At 43.9% G+C, this 25,906-nt stretch overlaps 1 protein-coding gene across 1 annotated transcript in view; it reads left to right on the forward strand.

Annotated features, from left to right (window-relative positions):
* Positions 1-2,561: 2,561 nt before the first annotated feature.
* The window catches only part of MB21D2 (Mab-21 domain containing 2), a 102,189-nt gene continuing 78,844 nt past the window's right edge, over positions 2,562-25,906 (forward strand). Inside the window, exon 1 of the mRNA XM_061193265.1 lies at positions 2,562-3,243. Coding sequence (XP_061049248.1) covers positions 3,033-3,243 — 211 coding nt within the window. The 5' untranslated portion in view covers positions 2,562-3,032. The remainder of the gene's footprint in view (positions 3,244-25,906) is intronic.

Raw genomic sequence — 25,906 nt, forward strand, 5'->3', positions numbered from 1 at the left:
TATGAAGTATTAAGTGCAATTGCAATATCATTCATGTCCCATCTTCCACAACATTCTCAGTTTTTGTTAGTTATATTTAATTATTACAAAGAATATCTTTGTAATTTTAATACCTCTACTTCTTGATTTATTGAAATTAGACTTCTATTTATTTCCTGCTATGTTTTGTTTTCCTGTTTCCTGTTTTGTTTTATGATTATGATGTTTTCGGTATTTAGTTTGTAATTTGATTTAAAAAAATTTAAAACCAAAAAAAAAAAAAAAGTCTCCCAAAAGACCAATTCAGGAAATTACGGTCTGATCCTCTTTCCCTATTTTGCCAATTGGACAAGGGATATTTATATCATCTTATCAGAGTTGTATAAGAGCATATAAAAGGTATTTAGTTTACTATTTAGGACATTCTCCAAATATATAGACTCACTGAAGGTCAATGATTCATAGAATTCGGATCTGGCTGATGGAAAGTAAACAGAGAATGTAGAAGAACAGAGAGACCATTTGTTGACTCCCTCATTCAAAACATCCAAAACCCAGGGCTGAGGCACAATAAGGCACAATTCCTGCTAACTACTTGTTTTATCTCTATGAATATAAGTATCACAATGGAGAAGCATTGCCTCATTCACACTTTTGGAAATTAACAAAGAAAAAATGTCTTGATTTTTTTGCCTGAATTCTTTCAAACTGTTATTAGGTTGGAGGTTGTTGCTTGCATGGGTGAACTAGGATCATTCTGATCCATGAAATGACTGTGCCTCAGCCAGCTGTCTCACAGATGCCTACCATTGATCATGAGAGAAGCACTGACAGATGGGAGTGGATGGATTTGTGTTGGAGTTCCGACCGCTTGCATAGCTTATCCCACTGCCCAGTTAATGGTAATACCCTCTCAGATGAGAAGTCAGGGCAGCACAGCAGACCTGCAAAAGCCAGAGTTTTAAGTAGCTCCCCCATCAGTGCACCAGCGCTCATGTGGACATGTATCCTCCCTCTTTAATATTGAGTAGGTAAGAAAGTTTGTTTCAGAGAGAAGGAAACCAAAAGCAAAAGAAATTAACTGGTTATGCCAAAGTTCTTCACTCATCACTTGGTTCAATAAACATTGAGTACCTTCCTGCAGGGACAAATCTGAAGATGAGTAAGATGTAGTTCTTATCCTAGGGAAGCTCATAGTTTGAAACTTGCATTAACAATGATAAAGTAGGGCCAAAATTCATCAGAGGCATATGAAAGTTTCTGAAAGGGTGCAGTGGAGGTTCTAAGGAGGAAAATGTTGCCATCAGCTTGGGGGAGGGTCTTAGGGAAGGCTTTCGAAAAAGGCATGTTATGGAATTGACTTTGGTATAAAGTTGGGAAGGGAGTAAAGAAGAGAAAAATCCAGGAGGATGTCAATACCCAGATCTGTGTTTTGTAAAAATCACCATGGCAACAATGTGGATAGGTTGGAAAGAGGAAAGAGCTAAGTTTATAACAACAACAATAGTAGCAGCTAACATTTAATTAAATGTTTATTATGTCAGGTATTGCACTTAGTGCTTGACCCACTTTATTTCATGTAATCCTTGAAACAACATATGAGACAGGAATTATCATCTCCATTTTATAGGGAAAGGCACGACAGAGCCTGGACGAACAAAAGAGTTTGTATTATTGGCCATGAGAACCCAGGTAAGAAAAAGCTTTTATCTCATATCAGGGACTGTGGGATAGAGATGAGTTGGATTTTGGAGAATTAGGGAGGAAGATAACCTTTTTTTCTAAGAACAAATAGGCCTCCTTAGTGTCTGAGTCAAAAACCTCATAAACACTGAAAACACCTCTGAGATCCTATTGTGTCTAAAGGACCATGACTTAGTAGAATCTGCCTTGTCAAGTGAGTATGACTCCAGCTCAGGAACCATGTCCTTTGGCTTATCCCTGTCCACTGAGATTCTGGCACTCCGCCTGGCAAATAGTGGATGCTCAAATTGTAGTTGCTGTATGAGAGAATTTTCACCTGTCATTCAACATTCATTGGAACCTGGGGCAATTCATTGTTCTTCCCCCTCCCCCACACCTACCCTTGAGTTCTCCTATCTTTATATTGGAGGGGGCTGAACCGCATGAAGTCATTGTATGTTAAGTTTAATAGGCTGTTATCCAGGAAAAATTAATTACCTCGGGCAAAGGTTGGGATACTTTATTGGCTAATGGGCGTGTCTCTACGGGACGGGGTGGGCACTGTCTCTCTTTTTTTTTTTTGATACGCTTAATCATATCATATTGGGCAATCTGTGCAGAAACGGCTGATGATTGGTTTATATTCCTTAAGGCAGGTTCCTTCACCACCTAAAGGCTTTGGAGTTCTAGAGATGGAAACGCTCCCATAGGGATGCCCTCGCCCAGGACACCGCCCTTAAAATCAGACAGAGGAAGGCTCCCTTCATGAACGCGCTTGGCAAGCCCTGCCCCCAAAAGGGGTGGAGGTAGAGAAAGAATACGTCTACACCCCTCTCGTCTGCCCGAGTACAGATTGGCAAGTGGCATAGGCGCGCAGACCTCTGTCATTTATTTATTTTTCTTTCCTCTGGGTGCGCTGTCCCTTTAAATGGGGGACGCTGGTGCTGGCTCCGTAACACCGGAGCCGGCAGCTTGTTGATTTCAGAGCTGGTGAATTTCACATTGTTTCCACTTCACTTTCCTCGCCCGGGGGAGGCTCGGGTTGGCTCTACAACCGCTACCGCAGTTGCCAGCTAGGTCCAGGGGAGAGCAGAGACCTGCAGCATCTGGGCCGGCGTGGGGCCGCAGGGAAGGGTGTCGGGGCCACACACGCACTCTCGCTGCAGTCCAGATCCTTCTGAAGCCCGGACGCCCGGAGCGCACCGAGCCGGAACCGCCCGCCTAGACGCCCGCCCGCCAGCCAGCCCGCCCGCCCACGGGCCGGGGTCACAGCCAGGGAGCCGGCGAGGGGAGGAGGCCCAGGGGGGCTGGGTGGGGGGGCGGGGGTGGGTGCTGCTGCTGCCGCGGAGCTGCTACTCGGCGCGTTTTGTATGAAGATGGCGGCTCCCACCGCCAGCAAGGCAGCCTCCCTGGGCTGTAACAACAAGCCTGCGTTCCCGGAGCTGGATTTCAGGTCGGGAGCTCGGGTGGAGGAATTGAACAAACTCATCCAAGAATTCACGAAGCACGACCAGCGGGAATACGACGACCAGAGAGCCCTGGAGATTCACACAGCCAAGGATTTCATCTTTTCCATGCTGGGTAAGGAGGAAAAAGAGGGAGGGATGTGTGTGTGTGTGTGTGTGTGTGTGTGTGAGATGGGAAGCGGGGTAAAGAACCCATTCCCCCTTCTCGCGCGCTCTTTCCTTCTTGATTTTCTTCCCGGAGCCGGGTGCCTGGGGTATAACCCATCTCTGTTCCGCCTCTTCCCTTCTTTCTCCGCGGCAACCTGAGCTGCCTTCCCTCCCCTCCCTACTATACTTTGTGCCGGGTCCCTTTTCCACCCGAGTTCGCTGGCTCTTTTGTTAATTTCTCACCGACGGGGGGCTGGAGCGCAGGTGAAGTGTTCGTGGTGAAACGTCTCACTGTTTGGGGGAAGCCCCTGGAAGCCGCGCGGTCCAGGTGAGAACCGGCTGCGCCTTTCAATTAAGGGATTTGTCTCCAGAGACACGGACCTGCTCCTTCCCAACGCCGAGTCTCGGGTCATCTCCAGAGCTCGGGGCGCGGAGACAGCCTGGGGCTCTGGCTCGGCGCCCGAGCGACAAGTTGCTCTCTAGTCTCGCTTGCGGCGCGGCGCTGTCAAGCCGGGCCCCCGGTGGCCAAACTTGTTGGGTGTTCCCTGGTAACCCGCTCAAGTAGGCTGGGCGCAGGGAGTTTCTGCAACTTTGATTTGCAAATAGATTTCCCACTGAAGCGGTCGGAAGCATTTCCGGTGCTTCTCCGGGCTTCTTGCTGAGCTCGTAATTCCTAATTCCCAGCTCTAAAACGACCACGCTCAGAGCTCTGACCCCGAGGAGCGCCAGCCCCTTCCTCTTTGTGTGCTGTCTATGCACCGGCCGAGAGAGGTGTCCTGGGTTTCGAACCCTGGCGACGTCCGGGTTTAGAATAATGCCGCCCCTCCCACCTACAGGCACCTACAGGTCCTTAACAGATTGTTCAATGTTGTGTAAAGGAAAATAATTGAGTCAGGCCGGGGAGACCGAACCCCTCCCCAGGTGTCCTGTCGTTCGGATTAGTGCTGTGAGTGTCCGCTGCTGGGAGCCTCCCGCGTAGCTTGCGTCTCCACCGGTGCAACTCTGGCTGCATGCAGTACGTGGCCTGGCGGTGAACACTCCGCAGAACTGAGACTCCAGTGTAGCGCTGCCCTACCGCGTGTCTCTGTGCGCTCGACAAATACATTCTTAGGCAATTTTCCAGGTAGTGGGAAATTTAATTGAAAAAGGTTTTGGCCCACAGAGGAAGACTGAGCTTTTGCCTTCCTCCTGCCGTCTACTTGGATTTTAGCCGGCTGTCTGCTGTCCTTGCTGGTTCTATCATCGGGTATTACCTCTCGGTTTGCTTCCTCCCCACAGCCCAGGTTGGGGGTAATACAAACTGAACGTGTGCCGGCGGTGGGTAGTAACGCTTTGGGAAGTTGGATGAAGCATGTTAAAACTTGGGGCTGGATTTTACTTTTTGCTCCACACTCCCCAAGTGTATCCTAGGTTGTGTATGGGGTTGAAAAGCTCTCCGTTGAGACATTCGACCATTCAACTAATATTCAGATGAATTAAATGTGGGGTGTGTGTGTGTGTGTGTGTGTGTGTGTGTGTGTTTAAATAACTCCCTAACCTTGCGGTGGGAAGCTTACAAGCTTACAAAGCTTTCACATCTGAAAACCAGCACAGTGATTGTCAGAAGGGTGGGGATACACAGAGAAGGCTCAGGGCAGTTATTTAAGTTGCTTAATCATGGCCTTTCTCTTTGACGTATATAATGGAAGTCTGCCATTGTGTTATTATAGCACCGGCCTCAATTCCGATGTCTCCTGCCCTAGGTCGTTCACTAGGAAAAGGTGCTGGGTCACCATCAGTCCAGGATAGTCATGGAACAGAAAATGGGAGGCTGATGGGGAGGGGTAAGTTTAAGTGCCCAGCTCATGAGGAAATCCTGTGCTAACCCCACGGCTGATACACTGATTTTGCAAAGCCTTTACGAAGGGTGAATTATTGCAGGGTGCTTAATTTATTTTGTGTTTAATGTCATGAGTGGCATGGTGTTGACAGGTAAACGAAATTCCCTTTTATTCCTTTTTACCCAGTTGATCTTGCGAGAGAAGTCTTTCTTGCCCCCTGGGAATTTGATGTTTCCACCTGCGGGAGAGAAAATTCAGGAGAATGTCGTTTAAGCCTCTTGCCCCTCTGGACACTAGAAGGCAGATGGCGAAATGAGCTTGCCTGTCTGTGTGTGGTGCTGCATTCATTTGTGAGTTGCTTGCTTTCCTTTAATGAGGTGCTGGCGGCTCTAGACAAGTGAAGGTTTGGCGACAGCAAGGGTCCCTGTGTGGATTTACTTTTCCTAAAGCGGATTTTCGCTTGGCTTGAAAAAACAAAATCTCTTTTTGTGCACATTGTTTCACTTGCCGCAGTCCACAGTCTTTCATGAATATGCGAATGATGTGTCTTAATGACCCTCAGCTTGTTAAGGTGTTAACAGGGGTGGCACCAGGCCCTTATTTCTGGGAGTTTTTGGTGGGGTGGGTGTGAGTCCTCTTGGCTTTGTTCTGCTTCTGTATGAGCGGCACCTGAGGATTGTCAGCAGCCTAAAAACATTATCCCCTCACACAGAACGAAATGGCAGAGGAGTTTGGTGCAAACCTCTTTAATGGAGCTGTGGATAACGCTACCTCTGTTTTTAGGCAGCTGGCAGGGGCAGCCACTTTCTGTATGAGATTGTTAGCCTGGACTAAAGCCCCCACCCACCGGCTTCCCAGATCCTTTTCGTTTTATCGAGATTGGAGGCAACTTTACGCAGAAGGGCAAAGTTGTGGTAGGCTATTGTCATAAACAATGACCTGTCGGCACCGGGAAACTCCACTGTCCTATCAAAGCAGGGGTCTGCATAGGCTGTGTAGTTGATCTGAGCCTGCTAGTGGTCACCCAGCTGTCCATGGTCCGTCCTGACCTTCTCTGCTTGTCCGGAGATTCTGATTCCTTTGGAGGCAGGTATTTGCGGGAGTCATCTAGACTCACTATTTATTTCTCTACACCTTGGTCTTTTAGGAGAATGATTGCTGTTATTATCTAGTTAATATGTGAGAGCCCAGATTCTGGGAGAGGCTGGCAGTGCATAATAAACACCATTTATCAGAATTCAGGGAAATTGCCAGAGTTCATTAATATTTTAATAATATTTGGTATTTGCATAATGTCTCTGCCAGCTCTTTTGTTATCTTCATTCCCTGGTGAGGTCGAATGAAGACTGGTTGTGTCCCCATTGAACAGATGCAGAACAGGGGTTATGAAGAAGCTAGAAGAGCCAGGAAGAAATAAGTCGCTTCCCCTTCAGTCCAGATGGTTGGTACCATGGTGTGGTCATTAGAGTAGTTATCACTTACTGACTGCCTTCTCCGTGCCAGGAACTTCACACAACCTTAGGAGTGGTATTGCTTTCCCATTACCCAGATGAGGATATTGAAATTTACTAGGGTTAAGAATCATCCAGGGTCCCATGGCTAATAAATGGAAGAGATGTTGCTAAAACTCTCTTGACCCAATTCTGTCTTTTGCTATCAAGAATTGATGTATTAAATCCAGAGAAGGGGCTTTGTTTAAAAAAAAAAATATTGTCTCTTCTTTCAGAAATTTGTTTCTGATTTCAGCTGTATTAGGGTAATCCGGTCAGCATTTGACGTGAGTTCTGGAGCAGTCTGAGTTGGAGTATTTTATTCCGTAGAAAGATCATTTGTTTGAATTTCAGGTTAAGAAACTGATGGTCATTAGAATAAAATGTTAAAATCTATAGTTCCTGTCTCAGTCTGCCTCTTGCTGCCTAGGTGGTCTTAGTTTTTTCATCCAGTAAACACAGATAATAGTATTTTCATCTATTAAACATGGAATAATAGTAATGCACTGTTTCAGAATTATGTGTGTGAATATGAAGTTACTTTGTAAACTGAAAAGGAATGTATACATGATTTTATTATTTATTTAAAGAAATGGGCATTGTTAGAAAATCTAGTGAACTTACACTGGAATTATTTCTGCAGCTTCCTATCAGAAAGACTATAGAGTATACTTAGAGGTGACCTAGGAGAATATATAGGCTCTGGCTGGAGAGGGCATGATTAATTCCAACCCACATTGCCATTTGTTAAGTTCATACTGTATGCTGGCCCTTGTGCTAGCTACTTTGCATAAATATATTCATGTAATTTTCTTCCAGAAACTTTGTAAGGATAAATACCATCATGCCTGTTTTAGAGGTGAAGTAGGTGGTATTAATCCCCCTTTAAAGATGAAACACTGAGGCTCAAAGAGGTCAAGTACTTATGCCAAGATCATACGGAGTTTGAGTTTGAACCCAAGTATTCCTGACTCGAAAGCTCATGTTCCTTCCACTGTATGGGCAATCAGTTTCTATCGCTCTTGGGCCAGACAACCAAAAAGGCCCCACCCCGTGGGGAATGCTATACTCAGTACCCTGCTTAGCTTGCAGGAGCAGAGATGGTCCCTTTTGGCCTGTCTGTCTTTCTTACTTTCATGCGTTCAGCAAATATTTACTGAATGTTATACTGTTTGCCAAGCAGTATGCAGGGTCCTAAGGATAAAATAATGAGCAAAAACGTTAATTCATATGGGCCTGTGGAGACCCCTCCCTCTTCTGCTTTGCCCATCAACTTTAAGAGAATAGTTTGCTGACTCTTGTCTCCTTTCAGGCCCATGGTTGTGGTGTTTCTGAGTGCTGTCGGAACTACCGTATTTTTAGGTACTTTCTATATCTACAGAGTAGGCCATTTTGAAGCCCGGTCTTTCGAGTGTTTGAATGTCACTTTTCCTTAATGAATTCATCCAGCAATCTTTACTGAGGGAATTTATTGTGAATCTTTGCTTTGTGGGTCTCCAAGTCTTGGTACGTTCTTCAGTGTTCTAGTCACTAATGTGCTGTGGTATCTGTATGATGGATGTCATCTTTGAAGTCTGTTCCAGCTCTGAAAACATTATGCATCTGGGGCAGGGAAGTCCCTCTGAACATTTATTTTTGCTTCTGGTTTGAGTTGGTTTCAATTCTCCCTCCAGGGTTCTGGGCGTTTGCTGCCCTTCGTGACAGAAGAGCCCTGGAACCACTGATGATCCCTGGTCTTCCTATGATGCCTTGTTGGGCCATCCACTGGATAATGCATTGCTTGTGATTAGACTAGGTCCCTTTTGTATTCACAGAAATAGTAGAGTCTCTCATGTCAAACTAGGAACTTGTCCTTGATTGTTAGCTCTTTAGATTCTCCTGGAGCTTTTTAACAATTTGGAATCTCTGGTGCCATTTCAGACCTATTGAATCCGAATCCCTAGAGCTCCCAAACTGGCTGCTCAGCACTCTGACATTCTGTCCCGTGTGTTAGGCCTTGTTCATTTCCTGTCTAGTAGAGCTGCTTGTGCATACAATCAGCTGATGCCAGTTGACTTTTGAGACTAGAACTGGGCTGCTGTGTCTAATGAGCAGATATGTCTGCTGGCTTCTGGTAAAGCTGGAGTCCTTCCCCCTGGGACGGAGACAGGGAGGCATAGTGATTGAGATGATTATTAGAATGTTTCCTCTGTGTCAGAGGTTGTAATAGGGTTTCACATCATTGGATCATTTCCCAAGGACACCATAACGCTTTGAAGTAAAGAAGTATGGAGAACTCTAGGATTAGAAAAATTCAGGAATTTGTCCAAGTTTACTAGCAAGTAAGTGGTGTAGCTGGGACTTAACCAAGGTCAGGCTGATGCAAAACCCTTGCTTTCAACAGTGATACTATTCTGCCTTCTAGAGGGGCAGGAGAACTGGGTTCTAGCCCCAACTCCTCCAGTTAACTTGCTCTGTGATTTTGGGCAAGTCACTTAACAGACTCTTGAGTCTCAGAGTCTGAATATGTAAGTTGGGGTAAATAATTATACCTACCTCCTGTGTTCAGATGCATTCAGTTCTGAAGATGAAGGTACAAAAGAAGGACATTTCTGAGTTCTAGTAAAGCTCTGTTTTGTACTGTGTGGAATGTGTGTTACCCTAAGTCACCTAACCTTTTTTGGGCTTCTTTTTTGCCCACTTTCCAATTGTAGAAAATGCAAAGAAGAAAGTAAAATCACCTCCAAATTGTAATTACTGTTAATATTTGATGTACATTTTTTCTGGACGTCTATGTTTATAAAACACGCTTATACCCACTCATACTTACATGCATACATTTTTACATACATAATCCTATTGGATATGTGGGGTTTTTTTAAGTAAATTTATCAATGTGCTGTCATCTACTACACTTTTGGAAAGGAGCTATAACCTGTGTTAAGATGTTTTCTTGCTTCTTTCATTCATCTTTTATTTCAAAAGAAGATACTGTTCTGGAACTTAGAGCACATTCTGTGGTTTAATGATTGGGGAATGAAGAACCTTCTTGTTGGTGACTTCTGAGGGTTTGGTCTGCCTTTCAATGCCATCTCCTATTTGTATCTTTGCATGTTCTACATGGTCTCATAACATTACCCGAATTTCTCACTTTCTTCTTTTGCTTGGGCTGTTTTCTCTATCAGGATTTCTTAACCTGGGTCCATGGAAACAAAAACTTGGAATCTGTGAACTTGATTGGGGAAAAATTACCTGTTTATTTTTATAAACAGGTCGCTAACTGCAATATTGCATTTCCTTTCATTATAAAGGTAGGTAACAAACCATAGTAGTATTAGCAGTACCTATGTTTTTTGCTTTTGTTGCCAATAGAAATCACAGATATTTTCACTTCACATTACAGATATTACAGACGTCTCAAAAAGCCATTCACTGCTGCTTTGAAATTATGGTAGATGTTAGACTTGCTGCTAGATTTTATTGACTGCATTAATAAAGAATCACATATGGTACTCTATCACAAATTTGTTTTTTAACTGCATTTTGTGTTTTAATACCAATTTTCTTTGAAGTCCTGTGTAATTTTATCATTCATTTAAATATACTTGTTTTTTTTGCAGAGGTCGCCAGGCTTTTCCAGCCTGTCAAGACATCTGTGTCACAGAAACAGTTAAGAGTCTCAGCATTCTGACATCTTATCTCTGCTTTGTTTTCTTCTCCCAGCTTAAATGCTGCTTGACTCATGAAGCTTTCCTATATCTCTCCAAGGAGAAAAGAAATTTCCCTTTCCTCTGTGTTCTCCTAACACCTGGTCCACTTTCATAGCCCTTACCACATCGTTCCCCACGCTGTAGGCTAAATAATCCCTGCTCATTTACCTTTGCAGCGCCCAGTGGGCTTACGTAAACAGTAGGTGCCAACAGAGTGTTACGTGACTTGATGCATTTTAAAAGAGCCTTTCCGTGCACAGCTTCTTATTTCAGGCTCTATTTAAGGCATGAGCACTTTCTGACATTATCTCTTTATGGTTGCTCCCCTCATTAAGCCATATTCCGTCATCTTCTCTGGAGTCAAGAAAATCTTGATCTGATCTCCTCATGTGGTAGGGGAGTTTTTTCCTAGATTCCAATAATAACATCCTTAAGACTTATCATAGGGCAGTTTAAGAAATGTCCCAATTAATTGCTGTAGCTTGTTGACCAAGAGTGGCAAACCATGACTTGTGGGAAATACCCCTTTCTTGTAGACCCTGACTTTTCTTCCCTGGGCATCCGGGGTACTTGCGAACCTCCTGCACTCCCACACTTGGGGCTTTAAAGGATGCATAGAAAGCATAAGTCATCTTTCTCATGAAGGTGTTCCTTGTGCTTATCAGTCAACCTCCAGGTGTTTGGATGCCTATTCTGGAATCCTAATTGCAGCAATTATTTATGATTATAAGCTAATTTGCCATCAATACTTTATCTTTGAGCAGTGCTTTATAGATTACAATACATATTACATCTGATATGGTGTGATATTATTCTTTGGACCAGCCTTTGAGAAAGGAACTAGTAACCCCCATTTACAGATGGGAATACTGAGACTCTGGGAGGTGATATGACTTAGTTGGAGGTTATAGAGTAGGTTGTAGAACAGGACTCAACCCAGATCTCCGGTGTCTTCTGCTCCAGCACATAGTCTGCAAAGAGCTTGTGGCTTTTCTACCCAGATATCTTTCATGGTTGCTGGGGTGAGTCTATGTTCCCAGACCAGGCAAGGGTAGCAACTTTCATACCTCTCTGGCTTTTCTACTCCACTGGGCCAAGGGTACACAGTGGGTAAGGCTGGCTGAGGGCGGCATGGCTCAGTACATACCCTGTAGGCATGCATTCTCCATGTCTGTTTGTTAGCCTCGCATATCTGAGGGCCTGTGACAGCATTCACAATGGACTTGGGTGACTACTTGCCAGCTGAGTGATCTCTTTAAGGGCAGTTCATAATTATGCCATTATGTGAGGCCCTGTCTCCAGGAAACAGCTATCTGTTTTTCGTCCACTTAAGTGCCTTTTCATGAATTCCCTCTGCACGAGATAAAGAGACAGATTACTAGGGACAGTGCTGCTATGAATAAAGCTGGCACGGGGAGCTGTTGTTCAGTTTGTTTATTTTTTATATTTTTTTTCCTCAACACAGGAAGACATGATTAATACTTGTGAGTTAAGTCAGTAGTGGGAGTTGGTGTAAGGCTTGTTGAGGTTTTTGTTTCTTCTAATGAGTATTTGAATGTCTACAGTGTGCATAGAATTAAGCATTCATTCATTAATTCATAAAATTCATTCAACGTATGTTGGAGTGCCTACCATGAACTAGTGTAATTACTATGTTGAAGTTACTGTATTGTAAGAGCACAGAGTGGTGAATTAGAGAAGCAAGGTCACTACCTCCATAGGACTTATGTTCTCTGGGGAATTCAACAAGATTTAAGCACATGAGTAAATAAGGATGTGTGCTTAAAAAAAAAAAAAGCACAGACCCTTATGATGGAAGGTCACTGGGTAGGATGGAGTGAAGAGTGATAGAGAAGGCCTCTCGGAAGCAGAGACATTTGAACTGGAAAGATAAGAAGGACCTGGCCACCTGAAGACTGATGGAAGTGTATTCAAGTAGGTAGAACAGCATGTGCAAAGGCCCTGGGGTAGGTCCATTTGAAAGCAGCTTTCAAGGCTGCTTAAATTATAGCAAGTCTGATTTAGTCTCTACAAGGAGGAATGGTCTATGTTTGGATTAGGCCCACGGTGGAAGGAATGGGCTGCCTGCCTTGGAATATAGCGAGTTTCCTGCAGGTGGAGGTTTTCCAAGTGGGGCCACCCTTTGGCTAGGCTCTTGTTGATAGCATTCAGGGACTGGAGGAGAGGGGGACAGTGTAGAAAGGTTGGGTTACAGGTCCTCAAAAGGCCCTTTGTAGCCGTGTGATTCTCTGATTTCACCTCTGATAGCCCTAAGCTAACAACAGTGAATTCTGTATTAGATGGTTTATGCATCAAACTGCAGTTTTCATGGGAAAATGATAAACCTGTATCTTTTCATCTGGACTTCCACAGTCTACAAAATACTTTCATAGGCATAATCTAGTTTTGATTTCTCACAACAACCATATAGAGTAGGTATTATTATTGGCTCTATTTTAACATAGGAAGAAACCCATGGTCAAGAGAAGTAACTCACTCAAGGTCACTGAATGGTTGAGGTGGAATCAAATTGAAACCCTTTGAAGTTCACCCCAAATTCTTTGTATTAGGCTGATTCTAGAAACCTCCCTTATCCCACGCCATCTCAGGGTATGGAAGAAGGAGGATTTCTGGTCCAGAGAGAGGCACTGAGGATCGGTAGGAAGAACCAAGCCAATGGACTGCAGGTCTGCACGTGCCCGTTGTCGGTATGCAACTTGGAAGCACTTTTCTAGGCTGCTTCAAGATCACCCTTTTAGCAGCTGCAGCTGTTCCTAATAGCAGCTGCTTGTACGGCTGGTGCTGTGATTAATAAAGAAATCTCAACTGTCTGTTCTCAACTGTGCCCTTGGTGTGCGCAGCCTGCTTTAACACAGGCTGTGTTTCTGATCTGGAACAACCGAATCCTGCTGGCATATGGTGCCCCAGGGGCTCATAGCCCAGTTGTGAGAAGGGGCGGTCCCTCTAGATCCGAACCAGGGAGCCAAAGGCCCACCAGGGACTGGGTAGTAAGGAAAGTGTGTGCGGTGTGCCGCGTGGTAAATGCCAGCTGGTTCTTGATGTCAGAGTCAGGGATGCCGGGCAGTAGGGGGCTGCACTGGTGAAGGAGATCACCTCTCACCTCCCTTGTAGGTCAAACTGTGGCTGCCAGTTTATCACCTCTGATTTGGAATCTGAGGCCCCAGAGAGGGGCCATAGTTCATCCACTACTGTACAGCTAGTTTGGGGGCAGAATCATGGTTAGAACCCAGGTTTCCCATCTGCCTGCTGTGTGTGTTTGTGTGTGTTGGTGTTACTTCTAGCAGGCCATTTCCAAATAAATTTTCCCTTTGAATGAAAAACTATCTGTGTAACTGAAAATAATAATAACCACACTCAAATAATGTCTACCATGTTCCAAGAATAGTTCTAAGTGCTTTATACTTTATGTACATTATCTAAATTAATTCTAGCAACAACCCTATGAGGAAGGTATTATTCTTATTTACTGATGAGCAATCCAAAGCACAGAGAGATTAAGCAATTTGCCCAAAGTCACAAAGCTAGTGGAAGACTGGCAATTTGAACCCAGGAAACCTAGCTTCAGGCAGAAAATAGCAAATACCTATGGATCTTTTTTTAACCTCATTAAGAAAAAAAACCTTTCCTCCTGCAAAGTGGAAATCATTGATGGAATACTACAATTTTTTTTAAAAATATTTATTTATTTTTGGCTGCGTTGGGTCTTTGTTGCTGCACGTGGGCTTTCTCTAGTTGTGGCGAGCGGGGACTACTCTTCGTTGTGGTGTGTGGGCTTCTCATTGCAGTGGCTTCTCTTGTGGAGCACGGGCTCTAGGCACGCGGGCTTCGGTAGTTGTGGCACGTGGGCTCAGTAGTTGTGGCTCGTGGGCTCTAGAGCGCAGGCTCAGTAGTTGTGGCGCACGGGCTTAGTTGCTCTGTGGCATGTGGGATCTTCCTGGACCAGGGATCGAACCCGTGTCCCCTGCATTGGCAGGCAGATTCTTAACCGCTGTGCCACCAGGGAAGTCCCGGAATACTACAATTTTAATGCTGTTAGGAAATTTGGAAGTTAGGTGGCCTGAGTTCCTCCCTCCTCCATTTTACAGAAGTGGAAACTGAGGCCCAGAAGGGAAAGGGGACTTGATCATCCTGAACACTGATTTTACTTTTGGGCAGAGTGGAGGTGAGTTAAATGTCTGGCAAGTGACTGCTTCCTGAGAAAGGTGTTTGCACCTAAGACTGTCCACTCAGTAGCACCTGCTCCCTGGGGAGCATCTGCCTGGGTTTAAAGTGAAGGGGAATCACTTTGAGAGGGCTGTGCTTCTAGATAGGGAACATTTCCCTGCTACAGGGCTGCCTTGTAGTTTGAAGTTTTTTTAAGCTATTAGGTGAAGAATGCTGAATAAATAACCTGGTGGGCACAGTGTATTTCTGGTGTGTCATGTTTGCTTTTTGTCTTTTGATTGTTCCTTGTCTTTCTCTCTGGTTCCCCCTGCCGCCCACCCCGTGACGTGTGTCCTTTTCTCACATCTCTGCTGTCTACACAGCTTTGAGTATCACAATGAATATTTTTGTCTCTGAAGAGTCTGTATCTACAGTAAGGAAGGGAGCTGGCTGAGTAGACTGTGGGACGCTGGGTCCAGCCTATGTCTGGGAGGAGTTGAAGCTCCATGGGCTAGTAAGACGCCTGGCAATGGACCTTCCCTCTCTGCTGCTGGTCTGAGAGCTCAGAGCCTTAGGAGGATTTAGAGAGTTGTAATAGGATTCAAAGAATTATAGAGGAGTTAAGCTAGTGGGGATCTTCCTGAGATCAGTTCATCCACCCCGTCATGTCGCTGGTGGGGACATTTAACCCCACGGTGGACGGTAACTTGCTCAAGGTCAAGCTGGTGGTGGTGATGACAATGACTGTATTGGGAAACTCTTCCCTGCTATTTATCAGGCATTGTTCCAAGTGCTTTGTAATCAGTAACCCATTTAATCCTCACAACAATACTGCGATGGGGGTGCTGCTACCATCCCCCTGCTTTACCTGTAAAGCAATTACAGCAGTTAAGTCACTTGCTCAAGCTGGTGAGAGGCTGGATTCAAATCTAGGCAGTTGAGCTCTTAACCCCGTGTACCTTTCCATAACATGAGCGCCGTCACCATGCCAGGCCCTGTGCTCGTTGCTGGCATAAAGCATGAGGTGATGCTAAACGTTGAGGGAGAGGATGGAAGTGAGGGAATAGTGGGCAGAGTGGAGAAGAGGTTGGTTTGATTGTCCGGCGAGCCAGTTGCTAATATGATTCTTCTGACTCCTGGTCCAGACTCTTTTCATTCTATCATTTGACCTTTCTTGGCAGCCCTCAGGACAAACATTCTTTTGATGCTTGTGGTTTATGTTTATTGAAAGTCCTTTGTGTGAAATACCGTCTTATCCATGCTGTCTCCTCATTTTGAAAGTAAGAAGGTGTGTCTCAGCTAATTGATTGATTTAAGGCTCTATAAAGGTCAACTGGGCCCTTGATGCTAAGTAAATTAGGGCAAGTCTTATGAAGGTACAGGCTCTGCCCCCCCTCTTTCCCCCCATGTCATTCCAGATTTAGAACATTTAATTAGGACATAGTTAATGTAGTCTATCATTGTGGGGGGAATGGGAGCTCATCTTTTTTCAGTGAAAGGCAGATGCCAAACGTACTCTTAAGACAGTTACTGTGAAATCAAAATTTATAAATCGAATTGGGTTTTAAGTGAACTAAGGGATCTGACTCTTTAGTGCAGTAAGTGACTACTTTTGAAAAGGGAATAATTCTTTAAGTAAAAACTGGATCTAGTTGCCCTGCTTTGTAAGGGCAGATGTTTGTACGTTGACTTGACTTAAAGCACTGAAGGACATTGGCTTCATGCTACAAAATCAGTCGTTGGGATGAAATCACTTCTTGAAAATCTGGTGCTCATGATGCAGAGGATTGGAACTGGAATCCTCAGAGAGGCCTCATCCCCAACCTACTTACTCATTTTTTCCTGGAATAAAATCTCAGGGGAATGGAGCATCCGGGATGGGCGAGCCCATCTGGACAGTGTAGAAACTCATGGGAGAGAATTTTATCATCTCTGGTTCTTGGGGAAGAGGATGGATGGGAAATGATCTTTCTGAGTATCTTTGTGTCATTCAGGACCAACCTACCTCTGTTCCTGTCTCCTGGGTCCCATCCTCTCTGCCGGCCCACCTTCTTCCCTGGGGATTATTTCTGCCCCTTTTATCTGCAGTTTCTCCTTCATTACTGATTCCTTCTTAAACACTCACACGTGCATTCTCCATATTCCTTCAACAGAGATCTTTGAGAATTTCTGTGCAACAAGCCCTCTGTGAACAGTAGGAGTACAGTGGGGAACAAACCTTCATATTGTTGGTTACAAGTCTTAGAAGGACATGGACAGTGAAAAAAAATTGTAGGTTATGATTAATGCCCTGAAGGAAATACCAACCAGAACAGAACATGGTGCTGTGATTTGTCTTTCCTTCTCCAACTTGACCTTGTAGACCATTCTCTCCTAAACTCTCTTCCCTTGGCTTCCATCCAGCATCCTCTTGCTGGTTTTCTCCTTTTCCTCAATCTCCATGTAAGGGACAGATTTGTATTTCTTTGTCCAGCCCTTGGTGATCCTTCTGTCTTTTCTCCCCTCACACTTTCTCTGATCCTCTCGTAGTATCATTTTCCATCCCTCTTGCTGCCTTCCGAGCCTGTGCCCCAGCCTGGACTTGACTGCCTCTTGCACAAGTCCACTTGGTTGACCCAAAGGTGCCACGAATTGAGTGTCCAAAGTGAATCTGTCTGTGCTTCAAGCCTGGATCAGCCACACCACCTTTCACCAGAGTCATAAGATGGGAACTCGGGAATCATCCTGAGCCCCTCTCTCGTCCTCCTACCCCGAAGCTGAAAAGAAACCGAGGCCTGTCCATTCTGCCTCATCCTTTAGGCTCTGTTCTCTTCTCTCCATTCCCACTGTCACCACCTTAGTTAGGGTCACTACTGTCAGTTTCCTAGGATACTGTGGATCATCTCCCTGGGTTTTCTGCTTCCAATCCCTTAAATCCATTCTCCACGCTGAGTCACCTTTTAAATAGGCCTAAACCCTCAGGGACAACCCATCATTCTTCACAGTAAAGTTAAACTCCTTAGCATATTTTACAGAGTCTTTGGAGACCCAGCTCCTGCTCACATCTCTGGCTTCACCTCCTGCTACCCCTTCAGTTTCACCGTATATTTCTTTTAAATTTATTTATTTATTTATTTTTAGCTGGGTTGGGTCTTCGTTTCTGTGTGAGGGCTTTCTCTAGTTGCGGCGAGCGGGGCCACTCTTCATCGCGGTGCGCGGGCCTCTCACTGCCGCGGCCTCTCTTGTTGCGGAGCACAGGCTCCAGATGCGCAGGCTCAGTAGCTGTGGCTCACGGGCCCAGTTGCTCCACGGCATGTGGGATCCTCCCAGACCAGGGCTCGAACCCGTGTCCCCTGCATTGGCAGGCAGATTCTCAACCACTGCGCCACCAGGGAAGCCCCTCACTGTATGTTTCTTATACACCTGCTTTGAGATGGGCGCTCTGTAAGGTACTGACATTGCAATCTCTCTTGAAGTAAAAGCCTAAACATTCTGAACAGGATTAGAAGGACTCAGTGCTCTGTTTCCTAAGGCCTCTTCAAGCCCCATCTCAAACCTCAGATGTCCTCACTCTCTTGGTTTCAGCCACACTGGCCTTTCAGTTCTTTGGAAATACCATATCCCCACCACTGAGGCCCTTTGCTGGAATGCCCCATCCCTCCTCCCACACACCCATGCAACCAACGCCTTAACTTCTACTTCCCTAGATGATCTCAGCTCAATCCAAATGTCACTTCTCGAGGAGGCCTTTCAGGCTAGCCCAGGACAGGTCACATTCTCCTAAACCTGCATTCTATCTTCATAGGTGTCTCAGTTGCACCGACCCGTTATGAGTTTGCTGATGTCTGACATTTCCCATTGTCATGAAGGCTCAATGATAGCTTATCTCGGACCTATTCTTGCTTGTCTTTTTCTACTTGCCTGAAACACAGTTGTTCAATAAACATTGCTAGTGTGGTTGGCTACTTTGCTTTTGTTCTTGAACTTGAACAGTTAGGTAGAACACAGTTCACAATAGGCATTGAGTTAGCCATTGTGTGCCGAGTTTTAAGGACATACCTTGGTGTGTTCAGGGGACTTCTCTTCCTAGACTCCCACCTCTCTGCAGCTTATAGCCATGGAATTATAAAAATGTACACTTTAGAAATTATCTAGTTTAGTCATTTCCAACCTTTTCTAAACATGAGGGTCTTTTTTTTTTCCAATTAAAAAATGAGGATTCAAATGGTAGTGGTTATATTTTTACTATCAGTTTATTGGAGAAAAATGAGTAGTTATAGAAAGCTACTATGAATTTAGCTAACCATGTGAATTACTTTGAATTTTTTCATAATAGCATCTATATATACTTGAAAAATAGTAGTATGTAGGCTTGAGAGGTAGTGCTTGGTGGGCACATGGATTTATAGCACCAATAACTCCATGCCCTTGTGGTCCTTTAGTTAGGAACTAGCCACTTGGTCTCGCCCTTTATTATGCAAATTTACATCAGATTTAGAACTGGTTACCTGTGGGTTTGGTTTCCCCTATATGTGTTTGATTTGACCAACATGGTGTTTTTAAATATTTAGAGCAAACATTTAAAAGTTGGGAGATTTTTCACAAAACCAGATTTCCAGCTTGAAAAATGAGAAGGACTACCTTTATTTCCTGTATGGCCATAATCTCCTGGAACTGAATAGCAGCTGTGTCCTTTCGAGGCACCACACTTTCTCCAGTTTGTCACAGTCCTCACTCTATCTCTGTCGCTGTATAACAAGTTCACGGTAGAATGGCGACTAGAAACCCAGTGACTTCACCCGACGTGAGCGAGTGAGGCCATCTCCATCTCCACAGAGGCTTGTGAGCAGAGAGAGCCCTGGGCCCAGAGTCAGGAAACCTGAATCCTTGTCTCCTCGCTGTTACTGACTAGCTTGGTGACCTTGAACAAGCTACGTAACTTCTCTGAACCTCAGTTTTGTCATTTGTCATTTTGTAGTAAATACCTCTTAAGGCTCACAGAGTTGTTGGATCTCTGGACGGAAAGTTGTTTAGTCTAATGGAACATGTTTGTTATTAACTCCCTCATCTTCTCTTTCCTTGTCTTTTTTTTTCCCTCTCACTGTTATAGAGGAATCTACCATTTATTGTTGCACCTTGATGTTCATTTTAGAAATATGAGAAGGGAGCTATTGATTTCTCTCCCCAACCCTTTCTTATCCACATCATGTCTGGAGGCAGCTCTAATCCTTTCATCCCATGCCGTCTGCTCCTGCTGGGGGTCCCATGGCCGTAAGCAAGCTCCTGCAGTGACTTCCAAGACACCCCAAAGTTGAACTCCAAATATCAAAGAATTGGAGCCCACTGATTGCTTGTGGAGATGCTCAGTAACTAGCCAGCTCTGTCATTGCTCACGTCTATGAAATACTAACAGGATTCCAGGCTAACATGGAGGATTTCGTTTTTAGTGGCAATATCCTTGTAGCCAGATTTGTGGAACAAACAAATTTCATTGTTTCAGAGGAACCGTACTGGTTATTTTTGTCCTTCTGGATCTGCAAGGGAGAGTAGGCATCAGTACCACAAAAGAGGAAATAAATAGGAGTGTCAGCCTCGGAGATTACAAGAAGCAGTGTGGATCCTGGAAAACAAAAATGGGGACTTTGGAGTCAGGCAGACCTGAGTCTGTTACTGCATAGCTGTGTCACCTTGACTAGCTTGTGTGACCTTGAGCCAACTAGCCTTTTTGATGCTTTTCTTCATTCATAAAGCAGGGATAAAAGAATGTATTTCATCTTTTAATTTTATACTCAGTTTTAGTTTTTAAGGATTTTGAAGAGAATGCCAACTTCATAGGGTTGTTTTAAGGATGAAATTAGTGCATGTTTAATATGTTAAATGAGCAACACAGTACACGAAACTGCCCTTCTCTTCCTACTTTTGGCTGAAAATCCTTTTTTACTTCCTTTAAATAGGATTAATAGGTCAGCCTGTGAACAGGGAAGCAGAACATAAAGTTGCCTGAATAAAGGTCTAGTGTAAGTCTTTGTGCAAACCTTTTGGTTTAACATTTTACGGAGCAGGTAGAGTGGAGCTCCTACTGATTTTTTTTTTTTTTTAAGTTTTGTAAATAAAAAGCTAGGTTTCCCAGGAAACTAAAAGAAATTTCTTCTGCCTTTATTAGTTTCCCAGACATTTCCAAAAGTGAGGATGCTTACTGTAGCCACCCTGTGAACCCAGCCCGAGGGGCCTTTGGAAGGGGAGCAGAACACCTCTTGCTTGGCTGGATTAAAGTAATCGAAGTAAAGCTGAGGTATTCAATCTGATGCTTATACGAATAATGTTCACTTAGAAGAGAGGGAGATAGTTTAGGGGAGACCTGACTTGGAGATGGTTGGACTGTGTATTCAGCTGTGGGAGAATGCGAAACTCTCACTCAAAAGTCTGCATGTGGAGTTTAAGGTTACACTAATCCTTTTGAGAATTTAGGGTGGTGCTGGAGATTGCACACCTGCTGGTGAAATGAAGAAGGTGGGCACTGGACCGGAAGTAAAGGTATTAAGAAAAGACGTCCCCACCTACACGTCCCTTGAGAAGTGAGGGCCATGGCGAGATTCCCTAGCAGGTCCCCCAGTCCCTCGCCCACCCCCCCAGTTCTCTTCATTTCCTGCATCTGTAGGAAATCCCTGTGACCAGCTGGTTGTGTGGAGTGGGTTGATGAAATTGGAGTTGATCATGAGTTGGATACCGAGAAGAATCTGGTTTTTTTTTTTTTTACTTGAAGTATACTTGATTTATGATGTTGTGTTAGTTTCAGGTGTACAGCAAAAGTGATTCAGTTATACATATACATACATATATTTTTTTTTCAGACTCTTTTCCATTATAGGTTATTACAAGATACTGAATATAGTTCCCTGTGCTATACAGTAGATCCTTGTTGTTTATTTTATATATATTAGTGTGTATCTGTTAATCCCAAACTCCTAATTTATTCCTCCCCGCCCCTTTCCCCTTTGGTAACCATAAATTTGTTTTCTATGTCTGTGAGTCTGTTTTGTAAATAAGTTCATTTATATCGTTTTTTTTTTTTAGATTCTACATATAAGTGATATGATACTTGCCTTTCTTCGTCTGACTTACTTCACTTAGTATGATAATCTCTAGGTCCATCCATGTTGCTGCAAGAGGCATTATTTTACTCTTTTTTAAGGCTGAGTAGTATTCCATTGTATGTATATACCACATCTTCTTTATCTGTTCATCTGTCGATGGACGCTTAGGCTGCTTCCATGTCTTGGCTATTGTTAGTAGTTCTGCTATGAACATTGGGGTGCATGTATCTTTTCAAATTAGGGTTTTCATTTTTTCTGGCTATATGCCCAGGAATGGGATTGCTGGGTCACATGGTAACTCTATTTTTAGTTTTTTAAGGATACCAAGAAGAATCTTGAAGAGACTGAGAAGGGCTTGGGAATGTGCTCTGAGATTTCAGACAAAGAAGAGATTGCTTACCAATCCTTATCTTTCTTATTAGTCTTACCTTTTTGCATTGTGGTTGGATGAGAAGCCTAAGGGAGTCTTCCCCTTGAGGGAGAGCTGCCTCATGAAATGGGGGCATCTCTGGTCAGAATGCTTGCTCCTGTTACTCAGGTGGGAGATGCAGGGGTGGGGTGCTGGGTGGGGAGGAGAAGAGGGCTTCTTAAAGAACGGAGAGGTGGAGCTTCATCTCCAGTTTGAGGAATAGAAGGGGAAACTCTAACAATGTTCTCAGGAAAAAAATTAGACTGTACATTATGGACCATGGGCAACAAGTTTATAAGATTCTGGCAGCTTTTAAATGTTCTTGGGTTTGGTGTTCTATTTACCTGTTGTCTCTCTGTTGTGATGAGAGGTTGAGATCTTCCAGGATGAAAAAGGTCATGTATTTGTCTTCAGGGAAGCCGGGTAGAGGGTTGGTCAGAAAGCTGGGCGGCACTATGCTGTACTCCAAAATCAGCTGGGGAGAGAAGAGCCTGGGCTGGGTTCTGAGAGATGGTCAGTGAAGCCTGCCTCAACAAGGCTAAGGATTGTTAAGGACGTTTCCCAAGCATTGCAGGAAATGGAGTATGGTTTTATATGACCGGTGTTGGATACCTCATTCTGTTACTGTGTGTCTTCATCTTCAGCAAGGCACTTCCTCTCTCCAACCCTGACTTTCCCCAACTGTCAAATGAAGAAATTGGGTTGCCCTAGTCTGTGATGCTAGGATTCCATAAGTAGAATCATCTCTCTCTTAACTGATACCAAAACTTGCATCAAATAGCTCTACTTTTGAATCCTGGGATAGACATGGAGATTTGCTGCAGTGGTTGGTTTGGGGGCAGTTATTTATTTTTCGAGGGAGTGTCTGGAGGGCAGTTTCTGTTCTCATTTGAGGCAGTCCTGGTGTCATGTCACAGGACACATGGGGAAGCCCAGATCCCCTCCTGTGGTTCTCAGAAGAGTCACTCATAGATTCCAGGGGAGTTTGGCCCCTGTCAGGGTTTGTTCACTTGGCCCCTTCTGCTGTCAGTGGTACGAAAGCTCAGGGCTTTCTCCTGAGCAGCCTGTGTCGTTACTATGGAAGGCCCCAAGGAGGCAGTTTACACTGAAGGTGACAGCCAAATCTTTTTGTGCAAAGTAAGTAGGACACCAAATGGGAAATTCATCTTAATCTTCTTTAAATACTTCCTGCTCATGTGCCAAGGTTCTAAGTAATACAATTTCAAAGGTTCAGAGGTGTCTAATATAATTTCCCCCCCTCTGTACATAATTCTGTGCCCATTGTGTAGCTCTATTAGAAGCATTAGGGTAATTATAGAGCAACTTTCTGCTTTTCAATTGCTGTAACATTAGCCCCGAGTCTGCCCGGACTGGCCGTATTAATAAGCAATGACTGCAAATTAAAAAGAATTCAACAGAATTTTCTGAGGCTTTCTCCCTCAGAATGTGCTACTACAGGCAGGCAGTGTGGTCCATGGGGATGCACTTTGGGTGAGGAGTTCAGAGGCTCAGTTTCTAAATCTTCATCTGTAAAATGGAGACAGAAGTCTCTGAACGCCGAGTCACTGGTGGGTGTGAGGACCAGCGAGCCTGTTGGGTGTGAAGGTAGGTACTTTGGAAGCTCATGATGGATCATACATGTGATAAGCAGTGGGGGTTGTCTGAGCAACAAGGAGCTGCCACTTTCTCATGTGCTTCTTATGTGTGTATTTTGTGGAATAGAAATTTTATATTTCATATTTGGGCTAATAATTGTAATATTTGTTTGGCACGGAATAGTGTACAAAGTGCTTTTACCCCCAAACCCTGTGAGGTAAGTGGTTTTGTTTTTTCCCCTCCTACCAACCCAGCAATTAAGGTGTAGATGGGTTAAATAATATGCCTAAAATCAGATTAAACTATTGGAAAGTAATTTGTTAAAACTTCTGCCTTGTGTTCACAGCTTTTGGAGCTTTTCTTTTCTCATGTAGCGCATTTTTACTTTGGGAAGGGCTTCCCATCACCTCTGTAACAATAACAATAGCTGACATTTTCCCCATTTTACAGATGGGGAAGGTGAGGCACAGAGAGGTTAACTAGCTTGCCAAAGGTGACACAGCTCATGTGGAAGACCAATTCGAGCTTTTTCTGTACTATTACTACAACTACTAAAAACATTAACATTGACATTTCTCGTTAACTCCTGTCTTTGCCCCTCTCTCACAGTCGATTTGATTTTCAAAATCCCTCTTTTGCTTTTCTCTTACTGATTTGGAAACAGGAAAAGTCAGTGCTTTTCTGACTCTCCTATTAGCTTTGTTATTCTAATCCAGATGTTATATGTCAGCTGTCTGCAGCCTGAATTTTGCTTGTCGACCTATTGTGTTTGGCCCTGATTGTATTAAAAACAAATACACAGTTGAGTTAGATGACAACATCTTCAGGCGACTGTTTAAAACAAGTCTAGTAGCTAGTGGGAAGCAGCACAGGGAGGAGATCAGCTCCGTGCTTTGTGACCACCTAGAGGGGTGGGATAGGGAGGGTGGGAGGGAGACGCAAGAGGGAGGAGATGTGGGGATATATGTATACATACAGCTGATTCACTTTGCTATAAAGCAGAAACTAACACACCATTGTAAAGCATTTATACTCCAATACAGATGTTAAAAAAGAATTAATAAACAATATAAGGAGAATCCAGAATTCAAAGGTGTAAATTCAAGCATAGAGGTAAAATAAAGGGAGCGAATTGGATAAATTTATTGCTACTGCCTAAATGACCTGCCTTCTATTACCAAAGTCAAAGACTATGTAATAAATCTTTTGTGTAACTAAAAAAGTAAATAAATGAAACAAATCTAGATTTCTGGTTTCTCATGTAAAATTGTGGCAATATGGGATCTGCTTATCCACACACTACAAAGGGAGTAGCATCAAACTACTCTCTTTAGCCTGGAAATGATCTTCATTTTTTTCTCCCTATCTCCTTTCTCCATCCCCCACCTAACTACTAGACTGAGATCCCTAGGAGTATATACTTTATGTAAGAGAAAAAAATAAGTAAATTTTGGCATAGAGATGAAACTCAGTAAGTGTATGTTGAGTTGAATTAAAGTGGGTGGCTTAAGAAATAAGCCTAGTTTGGTAACAGAACATTTGCTATTTGTGAGGTGACTTGTTCTTATGGTACTTTTTGCGCAGGTGGGCATATAGGGCTTAATCTGTTATGTAAGGGAATAAGGGCTCTATCCCTCTTCTTGAAGGTCTGTGACTCATCAAAAGGTGATATACTCAGACCTGTTTTTAATGAAAGTACTTGATTATACTGCCCAGTATTTTGGAAATATGAGGAAACTTTTCCTTAAAACAAACGGTAGAATTGATGAGTTAAATGAGATAACATATGTGAAAGCCCTTTCTATATTGTTGGGTATGAAGCCAATAAGTTATTGGAGATGTTTGGAGAGCATTATCCCCTTATTACCATTTCAAGCTCAAGATAGCCTTTGAAATCTGCTCACTGCCACTTTGTCCCTGGCTCAACAAGCCACTTAACCTCTCTGAGCCATTTCCACAAATGTATGTAAATGTGGCTAATGCTATCTCCCTCCCGCCTTTGCCAGTGCCTGGCAAAGAGAAAGTGTTCAGTATAGATGCTGAATAAGTGAATGAATAAATAAATAAATATGGTGATTTTTGAGACTGAGCTAATGCACATAAAGCATCAAGGAGAGTGTCAGCGTATATTAGACAGCTTGCAGTTTTTAGTTTAGGTTGGTTTTTAAACCTTTCTCCTGCATGCAGGCTTGAAAATGATCTAAATTCTTGGATGAAGGGAGCTGAGGGCTGGCAGGTATGCTGGCAGGCAGGTGACAGGAACCACAGAGCCCCAGCTACGTGAGAGACATTGGATAGAGAGAAGCAAACTCATACCAGTGCCAGAGCTGCCCTTGATGCTCTGATCCGTGTCTTTTCCCATCCAGAGCATGCTGCAGGCAAATAATTAG

This window comes from Eubalaena glacialis, chromosome 6 (assembly GCF_028564815.1).
Source record: "Eubalaena glacialis isolate mEubGla1 chromosome 6, mEubGla1.1.hap2.+ XY, whole genome shotgun sequence".
NCBI lineage: Eukaryota > Metazoa > Chordata > Mammalia > Artiodactyla > Balaenidae > Eubalaena > Eubalaena glacialis.